At 40.1% G+C, this 27,193-nt stretch overlaps 1 protein-coding gene across 1 annotated transcript; it reads left to right on the top strand.

Annotated features, from left to right (window-relative positions):
- The first annotated feature begins 6,856 nt into the window (after nucleotides 1–6,856).
- Nucleotides 6,857–23,333, top strand: HGFAC (HGF activator). Its single transcript, XM_089498451.1, has 13 exons — nucleotides 6,857–6,911; nucleotides 7,510–7,606; nucleotides 9,887–9,954; nucleotides 13,336–13,458; nucleotides 13,941–14,075; nucleotides 14,290–14,404; nucleotides 14,997–15,167; nucleotides 15,672–15,757; nucleotides 20,039–20,276; nucleotides 20,779–20,918; nucleotides 21,499–21,639; nucleotides 22,373–22,521; nucleotides 23,151–23,333. The coding sequence occupies exons 1-13, from the start codon at nucleotides 6,857–6,859 to the stop codon at nucleotides 23,331–23,333; spliced, it is 1,701 nt and encodes a 566-aa protein (XP_089354577.1).
- Nucleotides 23,334–27,193: the final 3,860 nt, after the last annotated feature.

Genomic DNA, 27,193 nt, shown 5'->3' with positions numbered 1-27,193 from the left:
AATAAAAGTAAGTGCAATAAAATATATATTTTTCTGGCTAATTTAGAAATGGTAAAAGTTGAGAAATAATCGAGTATTGATACTGAAGTGCTGACACCTACTGGTCAGACAGAATTCTTCACAAATACAGAAATTGTGAATTATTCTATCTTACATAGACTTATAGCATTTGTTTTTTTATGTAGCAGAATTCTGATGGCAATTGTTCAATCTGTCCAGCTAAGTTATTGTAACAAAAGAATTTGATCTAAAATATGGAACATAACATTGGACTGTGTTTAACAACTGTCTTTCTTGAGCCAATTCTCTTTTTGGACCACAGATAAGCAGTCTTCATCAATATAAGACTACTGGGCTAATTTTCTTATCCCATCACTCTTCATCTTCTACCCCAATGTGTCAATCCGGATCATGTATAATTGGCCACAATCAGCTTGATAAATTACTGGCCTCTATAGAGATCACACTGAAAAAAGTGTTCTACATTAAAAGTCACTTGGTGGGCACCCCAATATCCCACCACTCTTCATCTTCTACCCCAATGTGCCAATCCCTCCCCTGGATCCTCCATACTGCAGAATTAAAGCTACCCTCCAGCCATCATCAATGTGTCACCCTATACTCTACATTTTTTTTGCATGCAAACACATAAAGGAATTAATCTATATTCTCTATTCAAGCACATTGTTTTCCTACTCTAGTTCCTTAGCTTGCAGGAGATGCATTTAGCCAAATGCATCTCCTTCTTACTAATAGACGTACTTGTGTGACATTTCCAGAGGGTCTAATTAGAACCCCTGCATGCAAACCTATAAAGTGTTCCTACAAACTACCGGTATAATGAATCTGAGAGTGGAGGGTGCAAGCGGTATGCTCATCATTGGTAAGACTGTTTAGTGCAGTAGACTGTCTCTTTTTAATGTTAACTGGTGACCCTAACCTACTGAGTCATTAAAAACACTTACCCCCCCTATGTTTCCACTGTTATCTCTAAATACTGTCCTAACCATCCTCATTACTCTTCCCATGACTTGAGTTTCTTCGACGGTTATCACTTTTTCTTATTTGCATTTCCAGGATTTTCCCTGTGCTGTAACTATTCTCTAGAATTCCCTACCTTGTTCTCTCAGGCTCTCCTGTACTTATTCTAACTTATAAGAAAGCCGCATGCTCGTAGACGCATATAGTCTAGCCTCTTCCTTAACACCCACAACCAGCATTCTGAAAGAAAACATATGTACTTCCCACCACCGAGATCTCAAAAGCACAGAATTCTCCACATTAGCCTCACTACAATCAAATCATCATCTCCCAAGCTGCCCCCCACCTTCTGGCTCATTTGCCCTTAACCTTCAATTAGGCTGTAAGCTTGCAAGAGCAGGGCCTTCTTTTCCTTCTGTACCAACCTGTCCTAATGTGTCATTATTTTTTGTATAAATCAGTCAATAGAAGATGCGATACTGTTTTCAAACACTGGGTGTCACTGGTGCACAGGACTATATAAACATGCTTCTGCACAGCCAGCAGCCATTTTTCAATTGGATTCCTTTAATTTTTTTTACTGCAATTTTGGTCTTCTTTTCCTGACTTTTTTTTAGTATTTTTAATGGCCCTGTCAGGAACCAATTTTTCACTGCCTGAACCATGGCTTTTTTATACCTGTGGCGTTTACATCTGCGACCACTAGTGGCCACCCTCCGCCCTCTGGAGCACTCAGAACTCAGGTGTGCCTTGTTACCTGGGTTGAGCCCTAGTCCATACATCCAGCTGGGCCTTGTTATCTGGATTACCCTGCCTTTAGGAACCTGCCCTGCCCTTCAGTCAGGGCCTTTGTATTGAAGTCTATGGACCTTCCTGCTGTGGCTCTGCACCTGTACTGTTCCTGGTTCCCTGCTTTGTGTCCTAATCAAGTGGATTCCCTGCTATTGTGTACTTCCAAGTGGACTCCCTGCTATTGTGTCCTTCCAAGTGGACTCCCTGCTATTGTGTCCTTCCAAGTGGACTCCCTGCTATTGTGTCCTTCCAAGTGGACTCCCTGCTATTGTGTCCTTCCAAGTGGACTCCCTGCTATTGTGTCCTTCCAAGTGGACTCCCTGCTATTGTGTCCTTCCAAGTGGACTCCCTGCTATTGTGTCCTTCCAAGTGGACTCCCTGCTATTGTGTCCTTCCAAGTGGACTCCCTGCTATTGTGTCCTTCCAAGTGGGCTGTGTGCCTTTTGTGCCCTTCCAAGCGGGCTGTGTGCCTTTTGTGCCCTTCCAAGCGGGCTGTGTGCCTTTTGTGCCCTTCCAAGCGGGCTGTGTGCCTTTTGTGCCCTTCCAAGCGGGCTGTGTGCCTTTCGTGCCCTTCCAAGCGGGCTCTCTGTCTGTCGTGCCCTTCCAAGCGGGCTCCCTGCCAAAAGACTTATTACCGGTATTTTATTTTGCCATACGTCCGGTTACTTGCTTAGACTATATTACCCTTATTTGCTGGTCCTGTTATATACATGAAATACACTGCATTACCTGGATTTCTGTTTGTGGTGTCTTTGTTTGCATAATCATGCACCGTGGGTTACATACTGAACCCCAAGTATCCCCTGCGCATGGGCTCCTACCCGACCTGATCACCCGAGTCCTGACAGGCCCCTTTCCTAAAAATAGAGGAGCAAGAACTCATGGATCATGGTTTTGGTTTTGGTTTTCTTACAAGTATTTTTAAAAGGGCAGTATTTGCCAAAACATGCACTTTCATATACCATCGTAAAGAACTTAATAGTAAATCTGCAAGTGTTGGCTTGCAAGGGCATTCAACTGGAGTCCAGTCAAGATGGGTGATTAAGACTGAGCCATTTTAATTTTGACGACAAGGCAATATGATAAAATGAGTCAGGAGATGTCTAGTAGATTGGGCTAAAAAAAAACGTTTGTAAAGACTGATTTTAATTTTCAGTGCGCCTAAATCAAAGTGTATGTGTGACTATAGCATTCACATTGTATGGAGCAAGTCCAGCAAAACCACTTTGATTTTCTCTAAAACAAATATATGACGTCGTCCTATCTATTACGCAACAAGCACAGGGATGAGGAGGTCCTTCACTTGTACAAAGTCTGTCCAAAATTTGGCCAGTGATCTCTTAATCATTAACTGGCCCCTTCCCCTCCAAAGGAAATGTGGTTGGGGGAGGGAAGCTTGGACTCCACCAGAGAAAATCACTTTCTTGGTCAAAAAGCAAAGCTGGTTATCAGGTTCCTATTTACTTTAGCCACCTGTGTTTGTGTCTCAGCAGGATAGTACCACCATTTGCAGGAGAAGACGCAGCATGGGAAGGGCTCTTCAGACTTGTGCTTTGATTTTTGCATTACAAATTGGGCTTATTTATGGAGCGGTGGTAAGTATTCCAGCATTTTCATTCAACCGGATCATGTATACTTGGCCACAATCAGCTCGATAAATTACCGGCCTCTGTAGAGATCACACTGAAAAAAGTGTTCTACATTAAAACTCACTTGGTGGGCACCTCAATAGAGATATCTTCCAAAGTTCTGGATTTCCAAGGATTATTATTATTAACTAATTATTCATTATAAACCCGTTATTGTTCATGTTCCATATTAATAATTGTTTCTAATGCAGAGTAATACCTATATTGTAGTGTTTGTAAAACCGTATAAATCGCAGCAATAGAACCAACAGAGTTTATAAATTGTATACATTGTATAAAAAATAATAATTCTTCTTCTAAATGTCTTAATTACTTAAATAGCTATCAACAGGTTAAAATGTCTCAGTCAAATCCTTACCCCGAGCCACTCCTCTGACTACCTCCCCTAAAACAAGAGTATCCCTCTTGGCCATTTAAAAAATGTTGGGAGGTATGGATCAAAAATAACCTTTTGTACATCCCGTATTTAAAGACGGGTCTGAGAGCCCTGAATTTAAAGGTTAAACATATTTTTATCCCTGGCCCTGATTCTATTTCTCTGATTTCTTGAAATTTGCCATCATTTCCTCTGCCCTAGCTATAAAAGCCCTCTGTAATAGTGTTATTAAATGTCAAGCAACGGCTTAAGGGACAAAATGGAAATTTTATGTGAAGTCTAATGCTTTAAATGCCAAACAATGACATTAACAGTAAGAAAAAGTCTCCACCAGTTGATTTTTGTTTATCATTGACGATAGTCCTTATAGTCCTTAAGTAAACCTTATATAAGTGTATCAAATGTGAGATTACTATTCCTACTGGGAACTACTCCCACCCGACGAAGGACATTTCTACATGGCTGGATATTGGATTGGGGGAATACACAATCTTACATAAATGTTTTGTTTGTTTTATATATATTTTTTTTAATTCAGTATTAAACTTGCCAGCCACTGGCAGGTTGAGAAGCAGTATTTTTTTTTTCCATGTTACTTTTTGTAGCGGCCCAGCAAACATTTCTCTGGATGTTGGGAAATTTGTTCTTAATGAAAAAGTATCGCCACAGCCGTTACCTTGTCTCAAAGTGTCTCTCCGTCTTTGGGGTGCCCCTCCTAAAGTCTGTTAGCCTCCGATTTCCTATAATACGATGTTTTTCGGTTTCCTATTATTATGAGAAAGGAGGACAAAAGGGGGAAGAGGTGTCAGCCAAGTAGACAATGACAACTTCAAGAGAGGCCGCTGGTGCATGTACTGCATTCTAATATCTATAATCTATTTTGTAAAAAGTACTATTATGGATCCACGTAAATGAAAAATTGTATTGGTCAACTTTAATGTACACAAAAGATCTCCTCAATTAGACCTAAAGTGCAGACGTTGCAGATAAATGAAGCGTTCCATTTGCCGGGTTCTGTGCTTACCATAGTAAATAACGACTTCATCAACATGTTACTCCTGTAATGCCGCTATAGATAGAGTATAAAAGATAAGTATTTATTTATTTAGGTGAATAGTAATTTAATCGATGTGAATTTTAGGACAGATATGGAGTTTTTAGCATGAGATTCCGTGAATGGTCCAGAGGTCGCACGAGGGGATTTGGACATGAGATAACAAGTAAGGCATATGACATTTTCTTCTTAAAAACATATTCTTCCATGCATTTTTAAAGTAGTGACTGTATGCAGTAATTATATATATATATATATATATATATAGTGATTTATTGGATTTTTATTTAGTGCCTTCAGAATCATGTTGCATTTTATTAAAGGGAAACGGCAATCAGTATATTTAAATACATTTTGGAGTTCATTTTGCTTTAGCTCCAGTGCATTTATATGGTGCGTGTGTTTGTTTTCCTAAAGAGTTAAAAAAGAGAAATTTAACCCCGTCCTGCTTCTATTGAAGCATGTGTCACTGAGAAAAAAAGGGGGTACTACTTTCATACTTGGAGTTGAGTTGACATGCGCTGCTGTAAATGTGTGTGGGAAGCATACTTAAGTATGCTCCTTACTTCAACGGAAGCAGCGAGGGGAGGAGGAATTTGATAGATAGTCTCATTCTCTAACTTATTTAAGATAAGAAAGCAAGCAGCAGGTGTCATGAGCTAAAATGCAAAGGAGTCCATGGAAAATGGGTGCATTTTCCTTGTGTTTGGAGCTGCACAAGAAGCTCCTATTTAATACGTACAAATTAGACGTCAAATTCTGATCCTCGGTAACCCCACCTGTCTCGAAAAAAACAGTTTTGTTATTGTTGATGAATCTGCCGAGACATGCAATTGGTTATGAGCCAATACAAAGCTCTTTGTCATAACAGTTTTGCAACATAAGTAGTTCTTCACAAATTGCCTCATACATTTTTCAATATTATAAAATTCTCCAGCCTTGGAAAGTGCTGAACTGCACTCAGGTAAACTTATATTATTATTTTTGTTCTGCGCAGTTAATTTGTTTTTTTGTTTGTTCGTATTGTTAGATAAGCGTCCCCGAGCTAGGCTAGAAGCGTTCACATTATGCTGAAAGAAATTGAAAGGGATCAGCTGAAATTAATTGCTCCTTCATTATTTGCAAGCGAGAAGCCATTATATTTTATGATTTAATGGCAAATTCCCATCTTATTTTTTTATTGAAATTCACAGAATCACAAAATAGTTTCATGTTTAATATCAGTTTCTGTGAAATAAAGAATGTTTGCAGGAGCTGACCCGGTGGGGGGGATTCACCCTGAGGCTGGTCCAAGTTCCTCATATGATATCATTATATAAATATATGCAGGGCCAATATAAAGAGCTCTTCAGTGACCTGCTCATTAACAGAAATATACAAAGAACAAGAGGTCCCCCACTGAGACTGGAAGAGCGCAGGTTTCATAGATGACAAAGGAAGGGATTCTTTACAGTGAGGACAATAAAGGTATGGAATTCACTTCCAAGGGAGGTAGTGTTATCCAATACATTAGATACCTTCAAAAGGGGTCTGGATATTTTTTAGAAAGGCAGGACATACAGGGATATAAATAGAATAACATTAATATTTTAGAGCTTCTTGATCCAAGGAGAAATCCGATTGCCTCTTGGAGTCAAGAAGGAATTTTTTTCCCTTGATGGCAGAATTCGAAGTAGCTTAATTAGGGGTTTTTTGCTTTCTTTTGGATCAAGAATAGAAGGGTTGAACTTGGTGGACTTAGATCCTTTTTCAACCTTATGAACTTTGTAACTATGTAACCTTGTGCCATCCAGCTTATCGGTGCCATACTGGTGATCCCATGGTGGCTCTGGCACTTTAAAGCCAGGGGCCGTAATGGCTCCATCAGCCACACACTGCAGCACCCAGATCAAACAAGTATGGGGTGCTTTTGTGTGGTGGGCCAGATGGTCATTTCAGGCCTGCTGCTCATGGGAGGGCAGTGGAAGGTAGGAACGAGACATTACCCGGCCCCATGGTTATAGCATGGCACCTCACACTGTGCGGGCTGCTGTAGTGTATTGCAGTGAGTGCGCATCAGGTACAGGGGGGCACAAATAAATAATAAAAGCATTAATATTTTATAGTGGCCAATAATTAATAATAAAATAAAAAAAATGGTCCTTTCATTTGTTACTCCTGTATTATACAGTCCAGTATACAAAATAAATCAGTAAATGATCAATTCAACTGGCAGTGGGACAGAGCCTGAAAATCACAACCACCCAGCATGAAGCAGGACTGTTAAGAGGAATTAAACTGTTCTCTAGAATCCCCTTTCTTATTTTCTTAGACTCTACCTTATTTACTTATTCACACTTGGTAAAAATCTGCCTTTTTAATGAAGCATGCAAGCCATCCTATTACCGGTAGTAGGCACAGCCTTCATTCTGAAAGAAACCGGACGTTCTCTCCATCTCCTGCATCCCGAAAACAAAGGGCTGTAACGTTGTGACTAGGAAAGCACTGTAGGTGAATGTATCGTCCACAAACCTGATTCTTCGTTTGGGATAGAAAATACATATATAGAATATGAAAATCTGTGTGATGTTTGTAAAACGTATTCTTGGTTGTAAATATAAAGTGTTAAAGCAGTTGAAATTCTTATGGACTTTAAGCTTTTCCTCCCTTTGATTCAGTTCTGACGGAGAGCGGAAAAGAATGCAAATTTCCTTTCCGTTTTGGTGGACAACTGCATTTCTCATGTACATCCATAGGTCCTTTCTTAAGGAAATGGTAAGTTCATCTTAGTTTTATATTTTACTGCAGTGGTCGGTACCTATCAAAAGTGGTCCAAAGAAGGAAAATCGGTGAACCGGCGACAGGGTCATGGGCGGCCATTGCTGAAAAAGTTAATGCTGGTTCTGATAGAAAGGTGTCAGAACACAGTGCATAGCAGTTTGTTGTGTATGGGACCGCGTAGCCGCAGACCGGTCAGGGTGCCCCTGCTGACCCCTGAACACTGCAGAAAGCGCATACAATGGGCACGTGAGCGTAAGAACTGGACCACGGAGCAATGGAATGGCCTGGTCTGATGAATCACGTTTTCTTTTACATTATGAGGACCTGCTGTTAACGTCTTGGTGCAGATACCACAGCAAACCTTCAGAGGTCTAGTGGAGTCCATGCCTTGACGGGTCAGGGCTGTTTTGGGGGTCAAAAGGGGGACCTACACAATATTAGGCAGGTGGTCATAATGTTATTGCTGATCGGTGTATATACCTTTAGATTGTAAGCTTGTTTGAGCCATATATGTTTTTTTTATTTTTTTACATTGTACAGTTCATGTTGTTGGGCCCCATACATATATTTTAGGTGTCACCTCACAGAACCCCATTGTTTTATAAGGCAGACTCTAAATAATCCCAGGAGCTTTTGTCATCTAACACTTTCCCAAACACAGCAATATCCCCAACACATCATATTAATAAAACTAGAAAAAAAATAGATATACAGTATATTTTTAACAAACCAAGATAATAAAAACTTTTTTTTCTTTCTAAAATAAAAGTTACCCATCACTGTTGAAAAAACATATTTATTTGTCAATGTTTTATGTAGGTTTACTCATTAGTGGTACAACCACTTTTAAATGTAACACATGTAAAAATATGTGCAAATAAAAAGCCTAATTTGTGCAGAAAATATTTTGCCCATTTGTGTACTCGGCATGTTATGCACTATGATTTTTCCTTCATTGAATAATAATAATAGGAATTATTATGACAATAAGAATAACAATTGCTTTCTGGAAAACAATAGCACATTTTTTTAGTGACTCTGTAAATACATTTCTGGAATAAAAAAACATCTGTTGAAAAGATGTGATTACAAATATTATTTGCTTAGGACTTTTGCTGTGTGTCTCATACGGTATATGTGCTGTGACTCTCAGAATTGTATATTTACTAAAATGTGAAATTGAGAGAGCAGAAACTTCTCCACCGAATCTCATATTGGTGATTACGCCCGAAAACTAACCCGGAAAGCTTCTTTTGTTTTCTTACATCTTTATAAGCAAACCCTAAAGATCTAATTTAGGATAGAAATGTTAACAAAACAACGTGTTACTATTTTGCACAAATTCACAGATTTTTCCATTGAGCTAATGGACAGTGAGCATGAACGGCAAAAACGTGGTTAATTCATGTACTGGCTGGCAGCTGGCTCTGGGGACTATCCGGCCCCGACGGGCATTCATATTTACACCTCTCAATGCTACAAAAGGAAGGACTTTTTGGAACTTGAGATTGTGCCCAATAAATGCCAAGGGGGTCAAATGATATCGGTAGGGGGTAAAGATAATGACATGGAATCGGATGGCTGGGCAAGCATGAAACAAAGGTTTAGTTGGCGGGGATTTTAACCGTTACGACCACGTGTTGTAGAACAGCTTGCATTCCTGCGAGACAGAGCTATTGATATCAGGAAATAACCAGCTCGGTGGTGCCAAGAGTCCACGCATCCTAAGAAATAATACACGGATAGCAATAAGGCATTGTTCTGACAGCCCCTACTTACTCTGCCAATACCTCGTTATGTGATTGTGCCATTCTCGTTTGGTCCCTTACACGCTTTATTCCTCATAAACAAGAGAGGGGGACATTGCTGGGCTACCTGCCCAACATTCTACAAATAAACAAGGCTTAGAGAGATGCCCACAACGCTGGAATCTCTGACACTAAGACATCTACGCCTCAGCGTTTGGAGATAACGAGACACCCACGGCAAACTATATGGTTACGAAAAGTCATTTGTTTTAAATAACAAACCGTTGTCTGTCAAACGTACCGGTGACCTTTATCCATAGGGCAGAGATAGCATGTGCCCAAACCTTCTATAGGTGATTAAATGGACAAAATGGAATGTCCATGATGATTCTTCCATTTTTACCACTTGCCACCATATTTGCTCATTGTACATAACCCCCAGTGAGTGTGACGTATTATACGTATATATATATTTATATATATTAATGTTCCAGAAGGTTAAATGTGTTTCTATATTCCAATTTAGGTGCGCCACTACACATAACTATGATCGAGACAAAGAATGGGGATATTGTGTAGCTGTCAGAGTTACAGGTAAGGCTTTCTCAGATAGGTAAGTCTCTCCTGCCGATGGTACGGTCACGAGAAAACGACCACAATATGAAGAGCGAAAATATAGATTTTCTGCAAATGTAGGTGTTTGGAATCTTGTTAAAAATTAGAACTTCACATTGTAACAGTTGACCAAACGATGAGAACATCATCATCCCAGGGTGCTATAGTTACTTATGTTATGGGCTTAAATCTGTCTTTGCCCGCTATATAACGCACCCTATAACCCCCAGAACGTATACTAAAAAGCTCCATCCCCTGCAATAACACATTACACCGTCCAATGTGACCGAGACTGATTTACACTCCGGAAAAATTACTTTTTTTAGTAGAGGAAAAATATTTTTCAATATTTCCTAAGATGTAAAGAATCGTTTACATCAAACGACTTTAAACTTCCTTACAAATTAAATGTGAAATAAACCTCAGGCCTGCTTTACTACAACAAGGGTATTATCCTCCGAGGGCATTTATCCAGGAATACTCGCATTATGAGGTGCTAAACCTAACCTGATATCAGCGCTGACTGAGAGGTCGTTATATGGGGTCTGCCATCCCCTAATTGAGTCACTTTATTCCGCCTCCCCATGCAGAGGACCCGCAGCAATGATTTACTACTGGTTTGTGTTGGATCGAGGCCATGGTTGGCAAGGATGGAGCCGAGACAGGAATTTCCTGGTGAGGCAGAAAGTGGCACGAGGAGAGCTGAAATGAACTAAAATTCATTCATTAAAATGTGCTGGAAATAGGCACAATGTATGACTGCCAGACACCATTCTTTACTATACCATGTTTATTTTACCAGAAACGTGTGTTTAATGCACTTAACTCGTGATGCTACCTGTAAACCTAAAGAGAAAAGGATTAGTCATGACTTTCATTTGCAACCATGTATTTTTCCCTCCAACATGGATGACTTAAGAGCTTGGTGTAAACCAAAAATCAGTGGAGTCTTTAAACATAATGAAGTCTGGGGCAATCTCCCCTGCCCTCCTTCCTCCGTGGCATCCGTGCCACCTGCTGCTGGGCACTGGGATATGATGTATGAGGAGGAAGCATTAGTGGGGGGTATGTGGTGCGGGTTTCACAGACCGTCATCTCCAGAGTATGGCAGCTGTGGAGGGGGCCCAAGGGACAGCTGTCACGGGGCCCTGAGGTAGGCCTGGACACAGGGCAGCTGCCTCTTTCACCCCCACAATAATGACAGCCCTGCCAAAACCCCTAAAACTTAAAAAATCCTGTTTAATACGGAAAATGACACATGTTGCCTTTATATAAGGATACTTGTGCTTTTGATAAAAAAATAAAAAAGGGTAATAAATGTGTTCAACTATGTGCAAAAATCAACATAATCTACAAAAGATGAGTTGCTAATAACAGGTGTAGAATTCCAGGTTTCCATTGATTGCCCCCCTGAGTAGCAGGGGGTGATTGTGGATTTAGTGGGATGTCAGAGAATCCAAGGCTAAAAAGCTAATTGTTAAAACCAGCGGAACCATTTCAGGGCAAGAAAATACCCCCCATGTAGTATTTCACAACAAATACTGCCTTCTTTGGTTTTACCCCTTGATTCTATGCTCTAAAGTTTACCTTTAAGGTCTGTCGAAGAACAAAAGTATCGCAAAACCATTTGAGGACACTTGACCAAACCAACATGATTAGCAACTTATCTATTCATAAAAATGGAGTTGCTGTTGAGTAGGACATTGTGGATAATAATAATAATAATTATTATTATTAATTAATTATTATTATTACTACCTTTTATTTATTAAGCGCCAACAAAGTACGCAATACGCAAAAAAAGAAACAAAATGACATTGAAAAATAATTTCAGGTGTGTTCCTTCAAAGAAAACATGGCACTTTTTATCCATTCGACTATTTCAGATGCAATTATTATTCCATCTTCTGCAATGAGCAATAACTTTGAGTTTCTAGACAAACGTTAACTTATTGCAGACTTTTTCTGTGTGATTACCCCGAACAAACGGAGACGAAGCTTCCCATAACTATGAACGTCTTTACGATTTATCACAGGGGGCCAAATTCCATGAAGAATGGAACTTGTCTAAAAAATCTCAGATAATCTTCATTATCCTGACAGATAATATTCCCTGGTCACTTTATGTACGGCAATTTAAATTCTCAATGTCAGGCAACTTGTAATCAGCTCAACTTTACATTTATTATTTACTCCAATGTGGCTGCTGAGGATGGATCATATTCCTGAATTTTTTGCAAAATAGTTTAAAAATAGTTGTTTTTTTAAATCGCTATGGCTATTAATCTTAAAAGAAAAGAAAATAATCATGGGCTCCCCTGTGCTTATACACAAAAAATCGTTAAAACGTGGTGACTGGGTGCATGATTATTTCGGATTGCTATATTAAGAGCCATAATGAATGGCCATTTTTTTCTCTTTGGACACGTGGACCCTGGGGAATGCCCTATGCTCCTTTTCGCAGAGGCTAGAGAGTTGGCTAAAGCATTCCGTCTCTGAGTATTAATATATTTACATAGGCTCGGGCTTCGCTGGATAAACACGGGAAGGCAGCAAATAAATGGCAAACAAATAAAGTTAATTTGGCAAAATTCTTCTCTTTATTTAGCAAATCCAACCATTTTTAAATGTGTGTTTCACTTCCAAAACTAGTATTACTGTGGCGAGTGTCGGAGCTTTACTGCTGTTGTTAAACTCCCATAATAGTAAGCATTTGGCTGGCCACTGGCTGGCTAAGGATCATAGGAGTTACCCCTGATTTGTGGTGAGCATGCCAGTGCTGAAATAATGAGAACAGCTTTTGGAATTATATGTATTATATTATACAAACCTAAACTGTTTATTATAGTTTTAATAAGGGGCACTTTTTCTGTGGCAAAAGGTGGCATGTCGAGTTCTGTAGGTAGCTGTGCTACATTTCCCTCTTATTTGTGAAGGCTGGCAAAATAAACCAGCTGCTATCATAAAGGGCAGCGACGAAAGAGGATAACTCTCTTAATGGGGAGGAATAATCATTCAAATCCTGATAACATACTGCCAGTGCTATACATATATAATCGCACAAGTGCATAGACTTTATTACGCTACATATTTATAGGATGAGGCTTTGATGTATAATTTAGTTTGCAAAGCAGTGTTTATTTAAATGGAGATTTTGATTTTAATAATTAAGATCAAAATCTCAAAGCAGGGAAACAAGGGAATACATAATCACAAAAATCTACGAAAATATTCAAAATTTCAGTTATATTGTACTCCCTTGTTACGGCGATTTGCAAATTACTGCTGATATACGCCGTCATTTAATGGTGAAATATATAAAACGCTCGTTTTAGATCCCTTCCGGTTTGTTTTCCATAGATGCTCAGGATCACTGTATATGGAACCCGTGTCTAAACGGAGGAACGTGTAATAATGCTCTAGACAGGAGCACGTATTACTGTGTGTGCCCAGACGACTACACGGGAGAGAAGTGTGAAAAAAGTAAGTATAAATCAAAGTTATTCTTTAATATTCGTAATACTGGCCTGAGACTGGCAACAGGCTTAAGTAAGTTTATAAAGTAAATAAAAGTGGTATAAAAACGCTCTGAATGACAAGATTTAGTTGAAACAAGAGGAAAACCACATAGAATGTGATGGTAGATCTCTCGTTGATAGAAGGCTGTTCCGTTTATCTACCACCCTCTTTACGTTACATCTAAACCTCATGTGCCAAGTGCCAGGACTGGACCGGAGCGATGAAACCAGCCCTGGCACTTTACATCATTAGAATTTTATTAATACCGCTCAATGTGCGCATGATCCATGCTGGGCCATGGCAGGCCAACGGATGTGTTGGATTGTTATGTTATGTTGGACCACCCAGTAATAATTTCCCCATCTTAGGTGGACCGGAATGGCCGTTCCTCTTATGTATAACGTCGTGCGATTCTGATAATGATGACGTTTAATTTCGCTGTTTAGGAAGATGTTTTGATGAAGCTCACTATGAGTTTTATGACAGCGGAGAGAGCTGGGCCAGAATACACCGAGGCAGAGTGGAGCAGTGCACCTGTGACCACGGAGTCATAGACTGTCACAGAGGAGAGAGATTCACGGGTAAGTGCCACTCACACCCAATTATTATTCACCTCACTATACCGTGTGTTCAAGCAGGTTAAGATTTCAACCTCTAAAAAGCGCTACAAAACATTGCGCCTAATTAGGCATTCCATGTCCACGTTAAATGCTTCTATTCATAAGCTGTCTTATATCTTCGCACAATACTGCCAGTACTTATGACACAATGTAATGACATCACTTGTATTTTCAGTCTGCACAGAGAATCCCTGCCTTAATGGAGGTGCCTGTCGACTAATGATTTCAACTGGGAAAGCCGTATGTGCATGCAGAGGGAAATACGTAGGAAAATATTGCAATATAGGCAAGTATGGATTTGGGACAATATAAAATGAAACAGGACTTTGATTAAACCCAGTTTGTAAAATGATACAAAGTCCGAGTTTGCCCACGGGCAGATGATTTTTCAGGCTGTGCTTAATGTGTATACTCTTTCCAGCTACCCCAGCAGATTGCCCTTGCTTCATGCCCAACTGCACAGCTGGTCCGTGGGTTAAACTTGGCTGGGGTAGGACATTCCAAAGGACATAGACAGCCCTTGATAAATATGAGCATGACAGGTAGAGATTACAATAGAAGGCATGTAAAAATCGTCACTACTGATGCAATTGCTGCAGGGCCCCAGCAGTGTGAGGGGCCCATACATCTCGGTACTCACAGGATGTGGTAACTACTACTGGTCATAGTGATTATAAGCTGTGGCTCACCATGGCCTCATGGGCTATATGGGAGCATCACAGCCTAAAACCATATCCAGTCCATATACATTATGGCCGGTACAGGCCAAACGACACCAGTATTTCAATTAAAAATAAGCAACATTGCATTAGGATAAAAGAAAAGACCGTAACACAAAAATAATGTTCTAGCTGAATGTATGTTCCGTTATTTAGATGTCAGCCATCAGTGTTATGACCATGATAATGCAACAGAATACCGAGGTATAGTTAAAAAGACGCAGTCTGAGCACTACTGCCTTCCATGGGACTCGGACTTGTTCCACCAAGAAATCCACACTGGAACCGTAGTGAATTTTGCGAGTAGAGGACTCGGATCCCATGCCTATTGCAGGTGAGACATGCGCTTGCTTATAGTAGACGGTTGTGCAACATGTAAAGAAAAACAAAATTCTAGGACAGATTCATTAGGCTGTAAAAATACATGGTGCTATATCACGCCGTTGGGTCTCTAAGGGTTAAAGAGTGACCTTATGTATTACATACATATTACATAAGGCCAAGAATGCAACCAATAAATGGTAAGGACTTAGATTAAATATTCATGTATTAACATTAATTCCTCTTGATCAATAAACCCTATGTAGTAATATGTTTTGAAGACTTTTTACGTCGTTAGTGTTGTGAGTGTCCCCTTCTGTTGGAGTGCGCTGGGCTATGATGTCATATTTCGGTACTTGTTTTTGTATGTCCTGAATTAAGAGGGAAAAACTGAGACATAAAAGACTTTATTGCAAGTTTGTAGTTTTTACCGTATACTAACAGCAGGGAGAGCTCACAGAGATTGCTAACAAGAATATCTAAAATTGTATTTTCTTTTTTTTTTCATGCTGTATAGAAGTCCAGATAAGGATGCAAATCCCTGGTGTTATATAATGAAAGATAACCACATATCCTGGGAATATTGCCCTGTACCCTCATGTCGTAAGTACAGAATTGACCGAGGCCTGTGTTTTGGAGGACGTAGTCTCTTTTAAAAACTCAGTTGCCTCTCTCCAATATAAACATGATCTGCGCAACCAGGGGCATCCAGCATGGATCAGATTTTTGTTGTGCATTTTGTCAAAATTTAACATGAGTTTCTTTATTTACTACATTGGGAACACTGTTCCAACCTAAATTTCCAAAACAATTCCAAACCAGGGCCCATAAATCCTGTAGTTGCTATGAATCTAGAACTGGCAGGTACTTGGCTGTTCTGTAGCTGAGTTGATACTTGTAGAGTTGAGTGTCTACTGCATGTGCAGCTATATATATATATATATATATATATATATATATTAGGGACACTGAGCCCCACAAAATGTCTAGCCCATTACATTGATTACATTACATTATGATGTAAGAGCCATGCTTGTATCAATGTATAAGCCTCTAGAGCAGAGGTGTCCAAGTTTTTTCTGCAGTGGGCCACTTCATCAGAATTGTATACGTGCGCGGGCTGCACTCATTTTTCACTGAGAGAAAATATGGCCTTTAATAAGATATGCAGATTAAAATAAAGTAAATGACACAAAACCTTTACTTTTCCTCTCACTGATTTCTGGGATTTCTGGGCCTACAAATTCAGGATTCTGTATAAGTAAAAATAAAATAGTTCTATTTATTTTAGGGATACACTAAAATGAAAATTCTGGACCAAAACCGAAAATTCAGGGTTCACTTAGCCGAAACTGAAAGTGACCCCCCCCACACACTTTTAATAAAAGTAAGTTACACACCAAAATTGTACAAAAAAATTATATATTATGATTGTTAACAGCAATCTCAGGCATACCCAGATTCCTGCATGTACTGGTTGGCTGGGCATTGTATTTTTTGTCCAATTTTAGTGTGTAACCACAACTGGACAATACCACACCACAACTGGACAATAAAAATCAACAATATGACTTGGCATGATAGGAGTGTGATTGCTAACAGCAAACACACTCTTTTTATACCCAGGCAACCAGTGAATGCTGGAACCTAGGCATGATGGGACTGTGATTGCTGTTAGCAGATTGCTGTTAGCAATCACACTCCTATCATCCCAAGTCAGCCAATACATGCTGGTACAGGGTGGCTGTAAGTGCAGACCCCATACTGCTGGCAGCATCAATACACAAGGGGGGCAGCTAGCCAGGTTTCAGCATGTACTGGCTGACTTGACATGATAGGAGTGTGATTGCTAACAGCAAACACACTCTTTTTATACCCAGGCAACCAGTAAATGCTGGAACCTAGGCATGATGGGACTGTGATTGCTGTTAGCAGATTGCTGTTAGCTGTTAGCAATCACACTCCTATCACCCCAAGTCAGCCAATACGTGCTGGTACAGGGTGGCTGTAAGTGCAGACCCCATACTGCTGGCAGCATCAATACACAAGGGGGGCAGCTAGCCAGGTTTCAGCATATACTGGCTGACTTGGCATGATAGGAGTGTGATTGCTAACAGCAATCATAGTCCCATCATGCCTAGGTTCCAGCACGTACACATCCATGCTATCACACACACACACACACTCATTCATATACTCATTCATTCACAGATTCATTCCCTCAGACATACTCATTCACACAACCTACCCCACCCCCTTACCTGCTCTACAGCTCTCGATGCCGCTCACAGACTTCAGCAGGGGGCGCGGCCAGGGGCGGACTGGGCCGGGGGGCAGGGGGGCAATTGCCCCCCAGGCCGCCCTAAATCCGGGCCGGTGGGCCGGACTGACGAGCATTCAATGCGGCTGCGGCCGCAAAGTTAAAAACTAAGCGGCCGCGAGCAGGATTGAATGCGGCCGTCATGCGTACCTGGCGTGGGGGGGAGGGGGGCGGTCCGCCCCGGCTGCCGCTCATCTGAGGGGTGCCACCATGCCGGCACGCCTTCAGAAACGATGCGCGCGGCACAACATTGAAGCCACGCCCACCGTCTTCCGCGCTTAGTGCACCGGAAGGACAGGAAGAAGAAGAAGAGGAGGAGGAGGAAAAGTGAGAGTGAAAGAAGAAAAGGTAGGAAAGAGTGGATTAGTAAGTGTGTGAGAGTGATGGGTGTTATGCTGAATGTAAGTGTGTGAGAGTGATGGGTGTTATGCTGAATGTAAGTGTGTGAGAGTGATGGGTGTTATGCTGAATGTAAGTGTGTGAGAGTGATGGGTGTTATGCTGAATGTAAGTGTGTGAGAGTGATGGGTGTTATGCTGAATGTAAGTGTGTGAGAGTGATGGGTGTTATGCTGAATGTAAGTGTGTGAGAGTTATGGGTGTTATGCTGAATGTAAGTGTGTGAGAGTGATGGGTGTTATGCTGAATGTAAGTGTGTGAGAGTGATGGGTGTTATGCTGAATGTAAGTGTGTGAGAGTTATGGGTGTTATGCTGAATGTAAGTGTGTGAGAGTGATGGGTGTTATGCTGAATGTAAGTGTGTGAGAGTGATGGGTGTTATGCTGAATGTTTGTGAATGAGGGTTTCAGATAGCATGGATGTGTAAGTGTTGGGGGATAGCTTGGCATAGGGAGTCCGTAATCACATTCCTTTCATGCCCAGATTCCAGCATGTAGTGGCTGCCTAGGCATGATAGGAGTGTGATTGCTGTTATAAATTATTTTTTGGTCCAACTTTGGTGTGTTAACACTTTTATTGGACAGAATAATTCAATGACAGTATTAATATATATATATATATATATATAAAAGTGCAAACAGCAATCACACTCCTATCATGCTAAGTCAGCCAGCACATGCTAGAACCTGGGCATGATAGGATTGTGATTGTTGTTATATATATGTGTGTTTGTGTGTATATATATGTTAATATTGTTGTTGATTTTTTTGTCTAATTTTGGTGTTACTTTTAATAAAGTATTTTAAAGGGTTTTTTTTTTCAGTTTTGGCCAAGTGAATGCTGAATTTTCAGTTTCAGTCCAGAATTTTCATTTCGGTGCATCCCTACTATATACTATGCCAGTCACTAAAGTGGTAAGCCTACACCACATCAATGTTTGGCTTAGTATATAGTGATAGGGGTTGTCAGTGTCTGGCTCAATGTATAGGCACACATTGACGGTGGTACCGCATAATCCCTAAGCATATAATGATAACAAATATGCTGTACCCCTGTCAATGTTTGCCTAACCATAGAAACTATGCAGTTTTAAAGTGTGTGTGGGGGGGGGGTGCCACATACAGGGTCTGCCACAGGTGCCAAATACTCTCGGTACGCCCCTGCATCATGCGGCTGTCAGACCCAATGGCCATGCCTCAGCTCCTCTTCCCACGTCTTAAAAGTGGTGGGATGAAGAGCTGAGGCATGCGGTGCGTGCACGCCGGCCACTTTAATTTCATTAGGCGCTGGTGGAGTGACTGCCGCACGACGGCCGCTTTCAATGTCGCTCGCAGCCGCTTTGATGGTGCAACGGGCCAGTTGACTAGACTTGCCCCCCAGGCCTTAGGCTGCCAGCCCTCCCCTGGGCGCGGCCTCCCTCGTTCTCCCCACAGAGGAGGCAGGACTGGAGCAGAGAATAGACCCTCCCACAAGTAAGCGGCAGGGCTTGTGATCCTGGCTGCCGATCTCGCGCGGGCCGCACCTCGAGGTCACGCGGGCCGCATGTTGGACGCCCCTGCTCTAGAGAGTCAGAGACATAGATGTAATGTAAGGAAGTTTTACTTTACTGAGATAAGGTAAAGGCTAATACAGCAAGTGAATGTAAACATGCATGGGATAGACATATGGATCATCTGAATCTAATGCAAGACCAATGACAGATGTTTAAATCTTTACAACTGGAAAAAGATGAGCTGAATGGTTCTTCTCTGTTAAATTCTGTGTTTCTTTCTTTTCTTCCCTATTCTGTAAAGGATTCGCTTCTCTTACTCGTTGTTCCTTTGCATACATGCTTCGATCCATGAAGCAACCGACTAAATCATAGTAAATTCATAGTAATTAATATATTTTGTTCTTTCCGCCTAACATTGTAAAACGTAACATGTATATTGCAGATAGGGTAGTTAAAAGGTAGATCCCCAGATGTCAAATTAAAAGTTCCATGATATTCAGCCAACCTTTGCCATGGGTCGGCTTTTCCCCTCATTGGTTCCCATTATTCAATTTTGGCATTTTAGTAGATATGGCGGTTTGGCGTGATTACAGAACATATTATTGTAATGTTTAGAAGGGGATGTGGAGCTAGATGCGTGTGAACTTCCAGTATTAACTTGCAATAATTTCGTAGATGACAAGTCAAGGAGAGTAGTAATGCATAATGATGATGAAGTTCTGGCCTCAAGGCCGAAATGTGGGAAAAAACACGAAAAGAGAGTTGTTGCCCGTGGTCGAATCCTCAGTGGGACATCGGCATTACCGGCATCTCACCCCTGGCTGGCAGCCATATACATTGGGAATTCTTTTTGCTCTGGAAGCCTGATTCAGTCCTGTTGGGTGGTCTCGGCTGCTCACTGCTTTGCACACAGGTAACGATAACGCTTTAGAGAATGAAAGATGGGATATTTGAATATAACTTGCCATCTCTGGTAATGTGAGGTGAAATGTGAATTTAAAATGCCTTTCCCTTTATAAGAGACAATTACATGAAATAATGTAACATACATACAAAATGCACCTAGGGGGTGCTGGCAAGTGACATTTTGGGAGTGTTTTGGGGAAATTTGTGCACATTCAGCCAAAAGAGCATTTGTGAAGTCAGGCGCTGACGTTCTCTGTTCCAGTTCATCCCAACATAAGAGTACCTTGGAAGCTCTCAAGATTGTGTATAATCATTATAGAGACAACATTTTTTGTCTTCCTGCAATTTTGCGTTACTTCTGATTGATTGGAGTTGATGTACCTGACGGGGTTGACATTTCTTAGAATATGTTCACATGGATATCATATTGTTTAGCATACCCTAATGTGTCAATGTTATCATTCTGACTTCGGCTTTATAGTGAATTCGGTTTGTTTGTCATTTCACAGCCCCTCAAAGTCTTCGATCAAGGTAGTCCTTGGCCAGCATTTTTACAATCAGACAACAGATGTGACGCAGACATTTGAAGTTGAAAGATATATTTTTCATAGCAAGTATTCTGTGTTCCAGCCCACCGAGCATGATATTGGTATGTTTGTATGTGTTGTGTATGTATACCCACAATTTATGAAAACATTTCTGACGTTCTCTGGGCTCTTACTTCTTAGCATGACTCCCAACATTTCAGGTGTGGGGTAGAAGCAGGAGAGGTAGGGCTAAGGATGGGAGAAGGTGGTACTCGGCTTCAGAGCATCGCAAGAAGTCCATGTGGGAGTTGCAACAGAACAAATCTCCATGGATTTTTACAGCTCCCTGGGCCTGTCCGAGGAAAACCCCAACCAGCCCATTATCCCCACTGCCTGCAAAAGCGGGACAGTTGGTCAACTACACAGGGCAAAGCCCAGAAGTCGGGACACTTGGGTGACATGTAAATGAACAAGGCCTGTTTCACTATCATTTTGGGAACTTGCTTGTAAACCAAAATTGAATACAATACAAAATGAATACAATTATGCCCATCACATAATAAATTGACATGAGTTCTCCCTGACATTCTAAACTTGGGTATAACTTCTTCTACCGTCTGATTTTTTAAATTCTGTGCTAAGAAACTAAGACCTATTAACTAAATAACTTAATATTTTTCTCTTGTTATTCACTTGGTTTAGTGTTAATAAGACTTAAGAGAGTCAACAATGTCTGTGCAAAGAGAACACAGTTTGTTCAACCAATCTGCCTTCCGGATGAAGGCGTCACTTTTGAAGATGGCCATTACTGCGCAATAGCTGGATGGGGCCGCATGAAAGAAGGTAAATTATCATAATAATTAGATCAGATATAAATACCAAACATATATTTTCATATAAAAAAGGGTTGTTACTTTGTTTGCTAAAAGTAATCTACACTATTGTGTTATTGTCAACATTCTTGGAAAGATGATTGTGGCTCATACCTAAACAGAAGCCTCAGGCAAACAAATCTAAATTGAGTTCTAATGGTGTAGTATAACAGCAATATATCCTTTAATTTGCTCAGTTTGTGTCCTTCAGCAGTCTCTTTGGAGAGGAAATATGGCACATGCAGACTGTTTGGGAGTAGAGATGGCACCGACAGGTTGTCTAAGGGCCCTGATAAGCTGTTCAGCTGCAAAGAAGGTACAGGCAGGCTTTTTAGGAGCAATATGGCACTGGCAGGCTGTTTGGTAACACTGATAAGCCTCTTGAGGTCTAAGAATACACTGATAAGCTGTTTGGGGGCAGATGTTCCTCTGTAGACATGTTGCTTGGTGAAGTTGGGGGTTCTGTGGGCAATTTTTGCTCTGTGGCCCCTTACTTTCTAGGAACCAGTTGACCCATGTAGTCCATTTTTCTGAAGTAGGTGTATGCCTGTTCAAAGTATTTTTAAATCCCCTCACTGTATTAGGCTCTACCGCTTCTGATGGTTTAATTTATCTACCAATTTCTGAATAAAACAAAACTTACATTACATCTACATTACTCTACAGTTTGACATCAGTGACCCCGAAACATTTCTTTATTGCAGATGCAACGGACTACGCTTACGTCCTGCAAGAAGCAGTTGTACCGCTGGTCCCTTATAGCAAGTGCAGCAGCCCAGAAGTGCATGGTTTCGATATCAGTGAAAACATGGTGTGTGCTGGATATTTTGACTGCAACATAGATGCCTGTCAGGTGAGGACATTAATTAACATATTGATTACAATGTTATTATTGTCACTGAGCTAAATGTCACTGAGCGTAATGTACTCACTTTGCAGTCTAAAAAAATGTAACTTTTTATTGGGCAATGCCCAACTGTCTATATAGCATGCACAATTGTATAAAGAGTTCAGGAACATATATAAATATATATTAAGGCAATACTAGGGCAATGCCACAGCTAAAGGTTCACTGCAGAAACCAACAGATCATACCTGCTGATTGATCTAAATTACACTACTTGGACAAAAGTATTGGGACATCTGACCACTACACCAACAGGGACTTTTATGACATTACATGCTGAATACATAGACATTAATATGTAGTTGGTACACCTTTGCATCTATAACAGCTTCTACTCTTCTGGGAAGGCTTTCCGCAAGATTTTGGAGTTTCTGCTGGAAATCTTTTCAGTACATTCATTCAGTAGAGAATTTGTGAGGTCAGGCATTGATGTTGGATGTTTATGGGAACAGTTTGGTAAATGCTGTTTTCTACTTCAGTACGAGTGACGAATTTTAAACATAACCACTCATGTTTTGTTACAGGAAAACTAACCTTTGTATGTGTTTTTTTTTTTGATTGTTTCATATTTTTAGGGTGACTCCGGGGGAGCTTTGGCTTGTGAAAAGGACAAAATATCCTATCTGTACGGAATAATCAGCTGGGGAGATGGTTGTGGTAGAGTCAACAAGCCAGGAGTTTACACCAGAGTATCTAACTATGTAGAATGGATCAGGAGCAAAATCATGCCAAAAAGAACTGAAGCAGCTACAATTTAATGCTTTCAGTGCCAGACCTCGCCATCGGCCAAAAAGAAAGCTGGCGCTGAAAGCTATAACACAGTAGAATTTTGATGTGTTGTATTTTAAAGGTGCTGTCTAATGTTCCATACAGCCCCACCGATGAAGAATGCATATTAAATACGTCTGTAAGTATTTTAATATATAGTCTTTAGTCACTCACTTACCTTGAAGAGATGCTGCGGCAAACCAGCCCTTCCGTGGTCCAGTCCTTAAATATGGAGCAAGAACATGGCGGTATCTCCTGCAAGCCTAGAAGCTGGCGAGGCTCCATGCCTCAATAAAAAATGTGTTAAGATTCCACAACTTAATCCTGTCGATACCACTGTTTGATTAAATAATGTATTTTCCAGTAAAAGAAATAGTATTTTAAGCAAGAATAACATTCTATTCTATAGTGTTGCGTTTTTCCCCTTCTGGATTTGAGAGCCTGAGAAATGTTTGTAGAAACACATTTTTTCCGATGTCGTGTTTGAGGTCTCAGCACTCTGTGTCGCAGAACAGTTACAAGATAATGGCCCAATTTGTCTGGGGATAGCTGACCGCATGGGACCTATTCGAGATTTCTAGGCCACAAAACAACAACTACATATAGTCACAATTATTCTATCACGACGAGCACGTCAGTAATCAGAAGCTTCATTTTTAAGAGACCGAATTTCATTAGCGATATATGCATATATATATATATATATATATATAAGTATCTTGTGATACCTAAAAAAATTCTCATTATTAAACTATTATCTACTATTATTATTTTCTCAGAAACGTTTTATTTATTCTTTTAGCTGTTTTTGATTACTATTCTCTCTGTACTTGTGGGTATTCCCCCCCAACATTGAGGTTTGATACTTATTGCCATTGTTTCTCGTTTTCCTGTATGATGGTGTTTGGGAACGATCACACTATAAGCAGCAATTTATTGTGGGGTTGTGTTATGCCGGCAAAGTATGGAGAAAAGGATGCCGGTTCGCAGATTTTAAATCAGACAAAGGAGTGTTTACCAAACTGTTACTACAGTCTGTTTTACACATATTTTGGGAAATAGGTCAAAGCTTATTATATAGTGTATTGTGTGTAAAATGTTGCATGTTTAGGTGGTAAATTTATCACTAGCTACAGTCTATAAACCTAAAAAAATAGCAATAAATAAATACATACTGAAATCAATCAAAAAACAGACCCTTAAGGAATTCATTTATTGATCTGGAACAATCCAGATTAAATTGTTGGACCAACAGATATTTCAGTATTCAGCAATATTATTTGTGTTAGTTCTATAAAAGTGATTCTGGAACAATGATCACACAATCGCTTCTACTAAGAACACATGGTGTAGCTACTGGCGGTATATGTTGCATTTATGCAGTGTCAATATGCAAAGACTACACAACGCCATCAATCCCGACACCACATGTTTAATTATGTTTATAATTTGCGTAAAGGGTATTGAGGACTTCCCCTTAATTTGGTAAATTCATTAATAAGGATGTGTGCATCTCTAAAGGGTAATCGTACTTTATCCACCTCATCCCACCAGGCATCCATTTCTTTGTGAGTAGACCTAAAAAGTTTATATCCACAGCAAAAAATGTGCTTATAAAATAAATTGTGTAAATATCTTAATATTCTCCTAAAAATTGTTTTCTCAATTTGTTTTTTCAATTATTTGGCCAATTTAAATGATGGAAAGTTAATGGAAGTTATGAATCTGTGTAAATACAGTGCCTCGAATGGTGGTTGCTTTGCAGTTTCTAGATTGCAGCCTAACAATTGATTTTTTAAAGTTATCAGAAATCAGAAGGTTTGAACAGTTTTTGTGTCCACGGTATGTTTGCTCTGTCTGGATGACAGCTCATAATGTAAAAAAGATCAACTTGCAATTTTTCATAGAGGTCTATAACAGCAAGTGCATGTGGGCTGTCAGAAAATGATTGCAGCAGCCAGCTTGCGTATTCCCTAATGTGAATCATATGTACACAGGCAACCCCCCCCCCCAAAAAAAAATGACACACACAAGAGAGTCATTTTCCAAAAATAAAGTAACTTGCAGATTAATTTAATAATCCATTGAGTTAGAGAAGTCAACTCAGGTCTATTGGGCTCATTCAAGTCAATGCATCTTCTATCAAGTGCTGCAGTACATGAATATGTATGCACACACGCAATACAGTGGCCGCTTTATTGGGTAAATTAAGGATTTTTTGGTGAAAATGAAGACTCAAGGGAATCGACAAGCATTTCTAGACTCCCCCTAAAATATAAGATAAAGCCTTTTTTCTATTTAGAGTGATAAAGTTAGCACATTAGCTCCCATGTACATAGCCATAGACTACAACCAGACACTCAACACAAACACACATTCACACAGACACACACACACTAACGTACCCACAGACATTCACACTAACACACACCTCGACGCTAAGACACAGACACACACGCTGACATATACAGAAACACAGACACACACGAAACACACATGGACACTCACACTAATGTACACACCCAGACACTCTGTGAGGTATAATAGAAAGCAAAAGAAACCACCTTCATGTGTAGATGTGGTATTAAAAAATATATATATATACCCTATACGTTCTGCTGCTCCCAAAAAACACTCCTCACAAGTGTTCAGAGAATATATATATTGAAAAAGGGGCGCATGAACACGTGGAGAAAAACAAATAAAGAATAATAGTGTAATAAATTCTGATCCAAAAAATAATATATGTGTATTGAATGCACTCACAAAAGTGACTTTCAAAGGAAGCTCATCAACAAGACCTGTACATCTTCTTAGGGTCTGTAATATAGATGAAAAACCACAAATGGTGCAGTAAATACTCGCAGTAGTTTAATAAAGAAAAGCAGAACAACTTACAAACAAGTTGGCATAACGGCTAAGTTATGCATAAAAGCGGTAGAAAAAGTCTCAACCGAGAACGAAGAAGGTATGTAGGAAGAGCATACCTTAGTTTAAATGGTGGCACTGCCTCACTTTTTTGTATCTTTTTTACCTTTTTTATTTTATCTTTCTTATTTGCCATTTAAATGTTTCATTCTCTTTCTAACTTCTATTCTACCCCCTCCCACATGCATACACACAATATACATACACACATATACATGCATACACTAGCGTTCAAAAGTTTTGGGTCACTTAGAAATTTGTTTTTGAAAGAAATGCAAATTTTGTCCATTAAAATAACATGAAATGGATCAGAAATACAGTGCAGACATTATTGTTGTAAATGACTTTTGCAGCTAGAAACAAATGCTTAATGGAATATCTTCATAGGTATACAGAGAACCTTTATCACTCCCATCACACCTGTGTTCCAATGGCCCTTTATCACTCCCATCACACCTGTGTTCCAATGGCCCTTTATCACTCCCATCACACCTGTGTTCCAACGGCCCTTTATCTTTCCTATCACTCCTGTGTTCCAATGGCACTTTATCACTCCCATCACACCTGTGTTTCAATGGCCCTTTATCACTCCCATCACACTTGTGTTCCAATGGCACGTTGTGTTCGCTAATGCATGTTTAAGTTTAAAAGGCTAACTGATTGTTAGAAAACACTGTTGCAATTATGCTACAGCTAGAAATGTAATTGTTTTCCATGAAAACAGCAAAGTAACCCCAAAGATATACACGTACATACAGTATACACGCACATACTTATATACAGTATCTACCACACCCTCAGCCTCCCCCTGTGTGATCATTCTGGCCTACAGCTCCATTAGTGGAGATTTGATCGGGTCGCGCAATGTGCGGCACCATCCTCCTTCACTGAAGCTGTGTGACGAGAAGTGAAGTCATTTTTG

This window comes from Sceloporus occidentalis, unplaced genomic scaffold, assembly GCF_023333645.1.
Source record: "Sceloporus occidentalis isolate IW3139 unplaced genomic scaffold, rSceOcc1.0.p SCAF_120, whole genome shotgun sequence".
In the NCBI taxonomy this organism is placed as follows: Eukaryota; Metazoa; Chordata; class Lepidosauria; order Squamata; family Phrynosomatidae; genus Sceloporus; species Sceloporus occidentalis.
This window is presented reverse-complemented; position numbering and strand designations above follow the sequence as displayed.

Excerpts from the sequence above, each read along its gene's own strand:
- HGFAC (XM_089498451.1), top strand. The coding sequence starts at position 6,857 with ATGGCACCTCACACTGTGCGGGCTGCTGTAGTGTATTGCAGTGAGTGC. Across the intron at positions 13,459-13,940 it reads GGGAGAGAAGTGTGAAAAAA|GAAGATGTTTTGATGAAGCT; the intron begins GTAAGTATAAAT and ends TTCGCTGTTTAG. Across the intron at positions 14,076-14,289 it reads CAGAGGAGAGAGATTCACGG|TCTGCACAGAGAATCCCTGC; the intron begins GTAAGTGCCACT and ends TTGTATTTTCAG.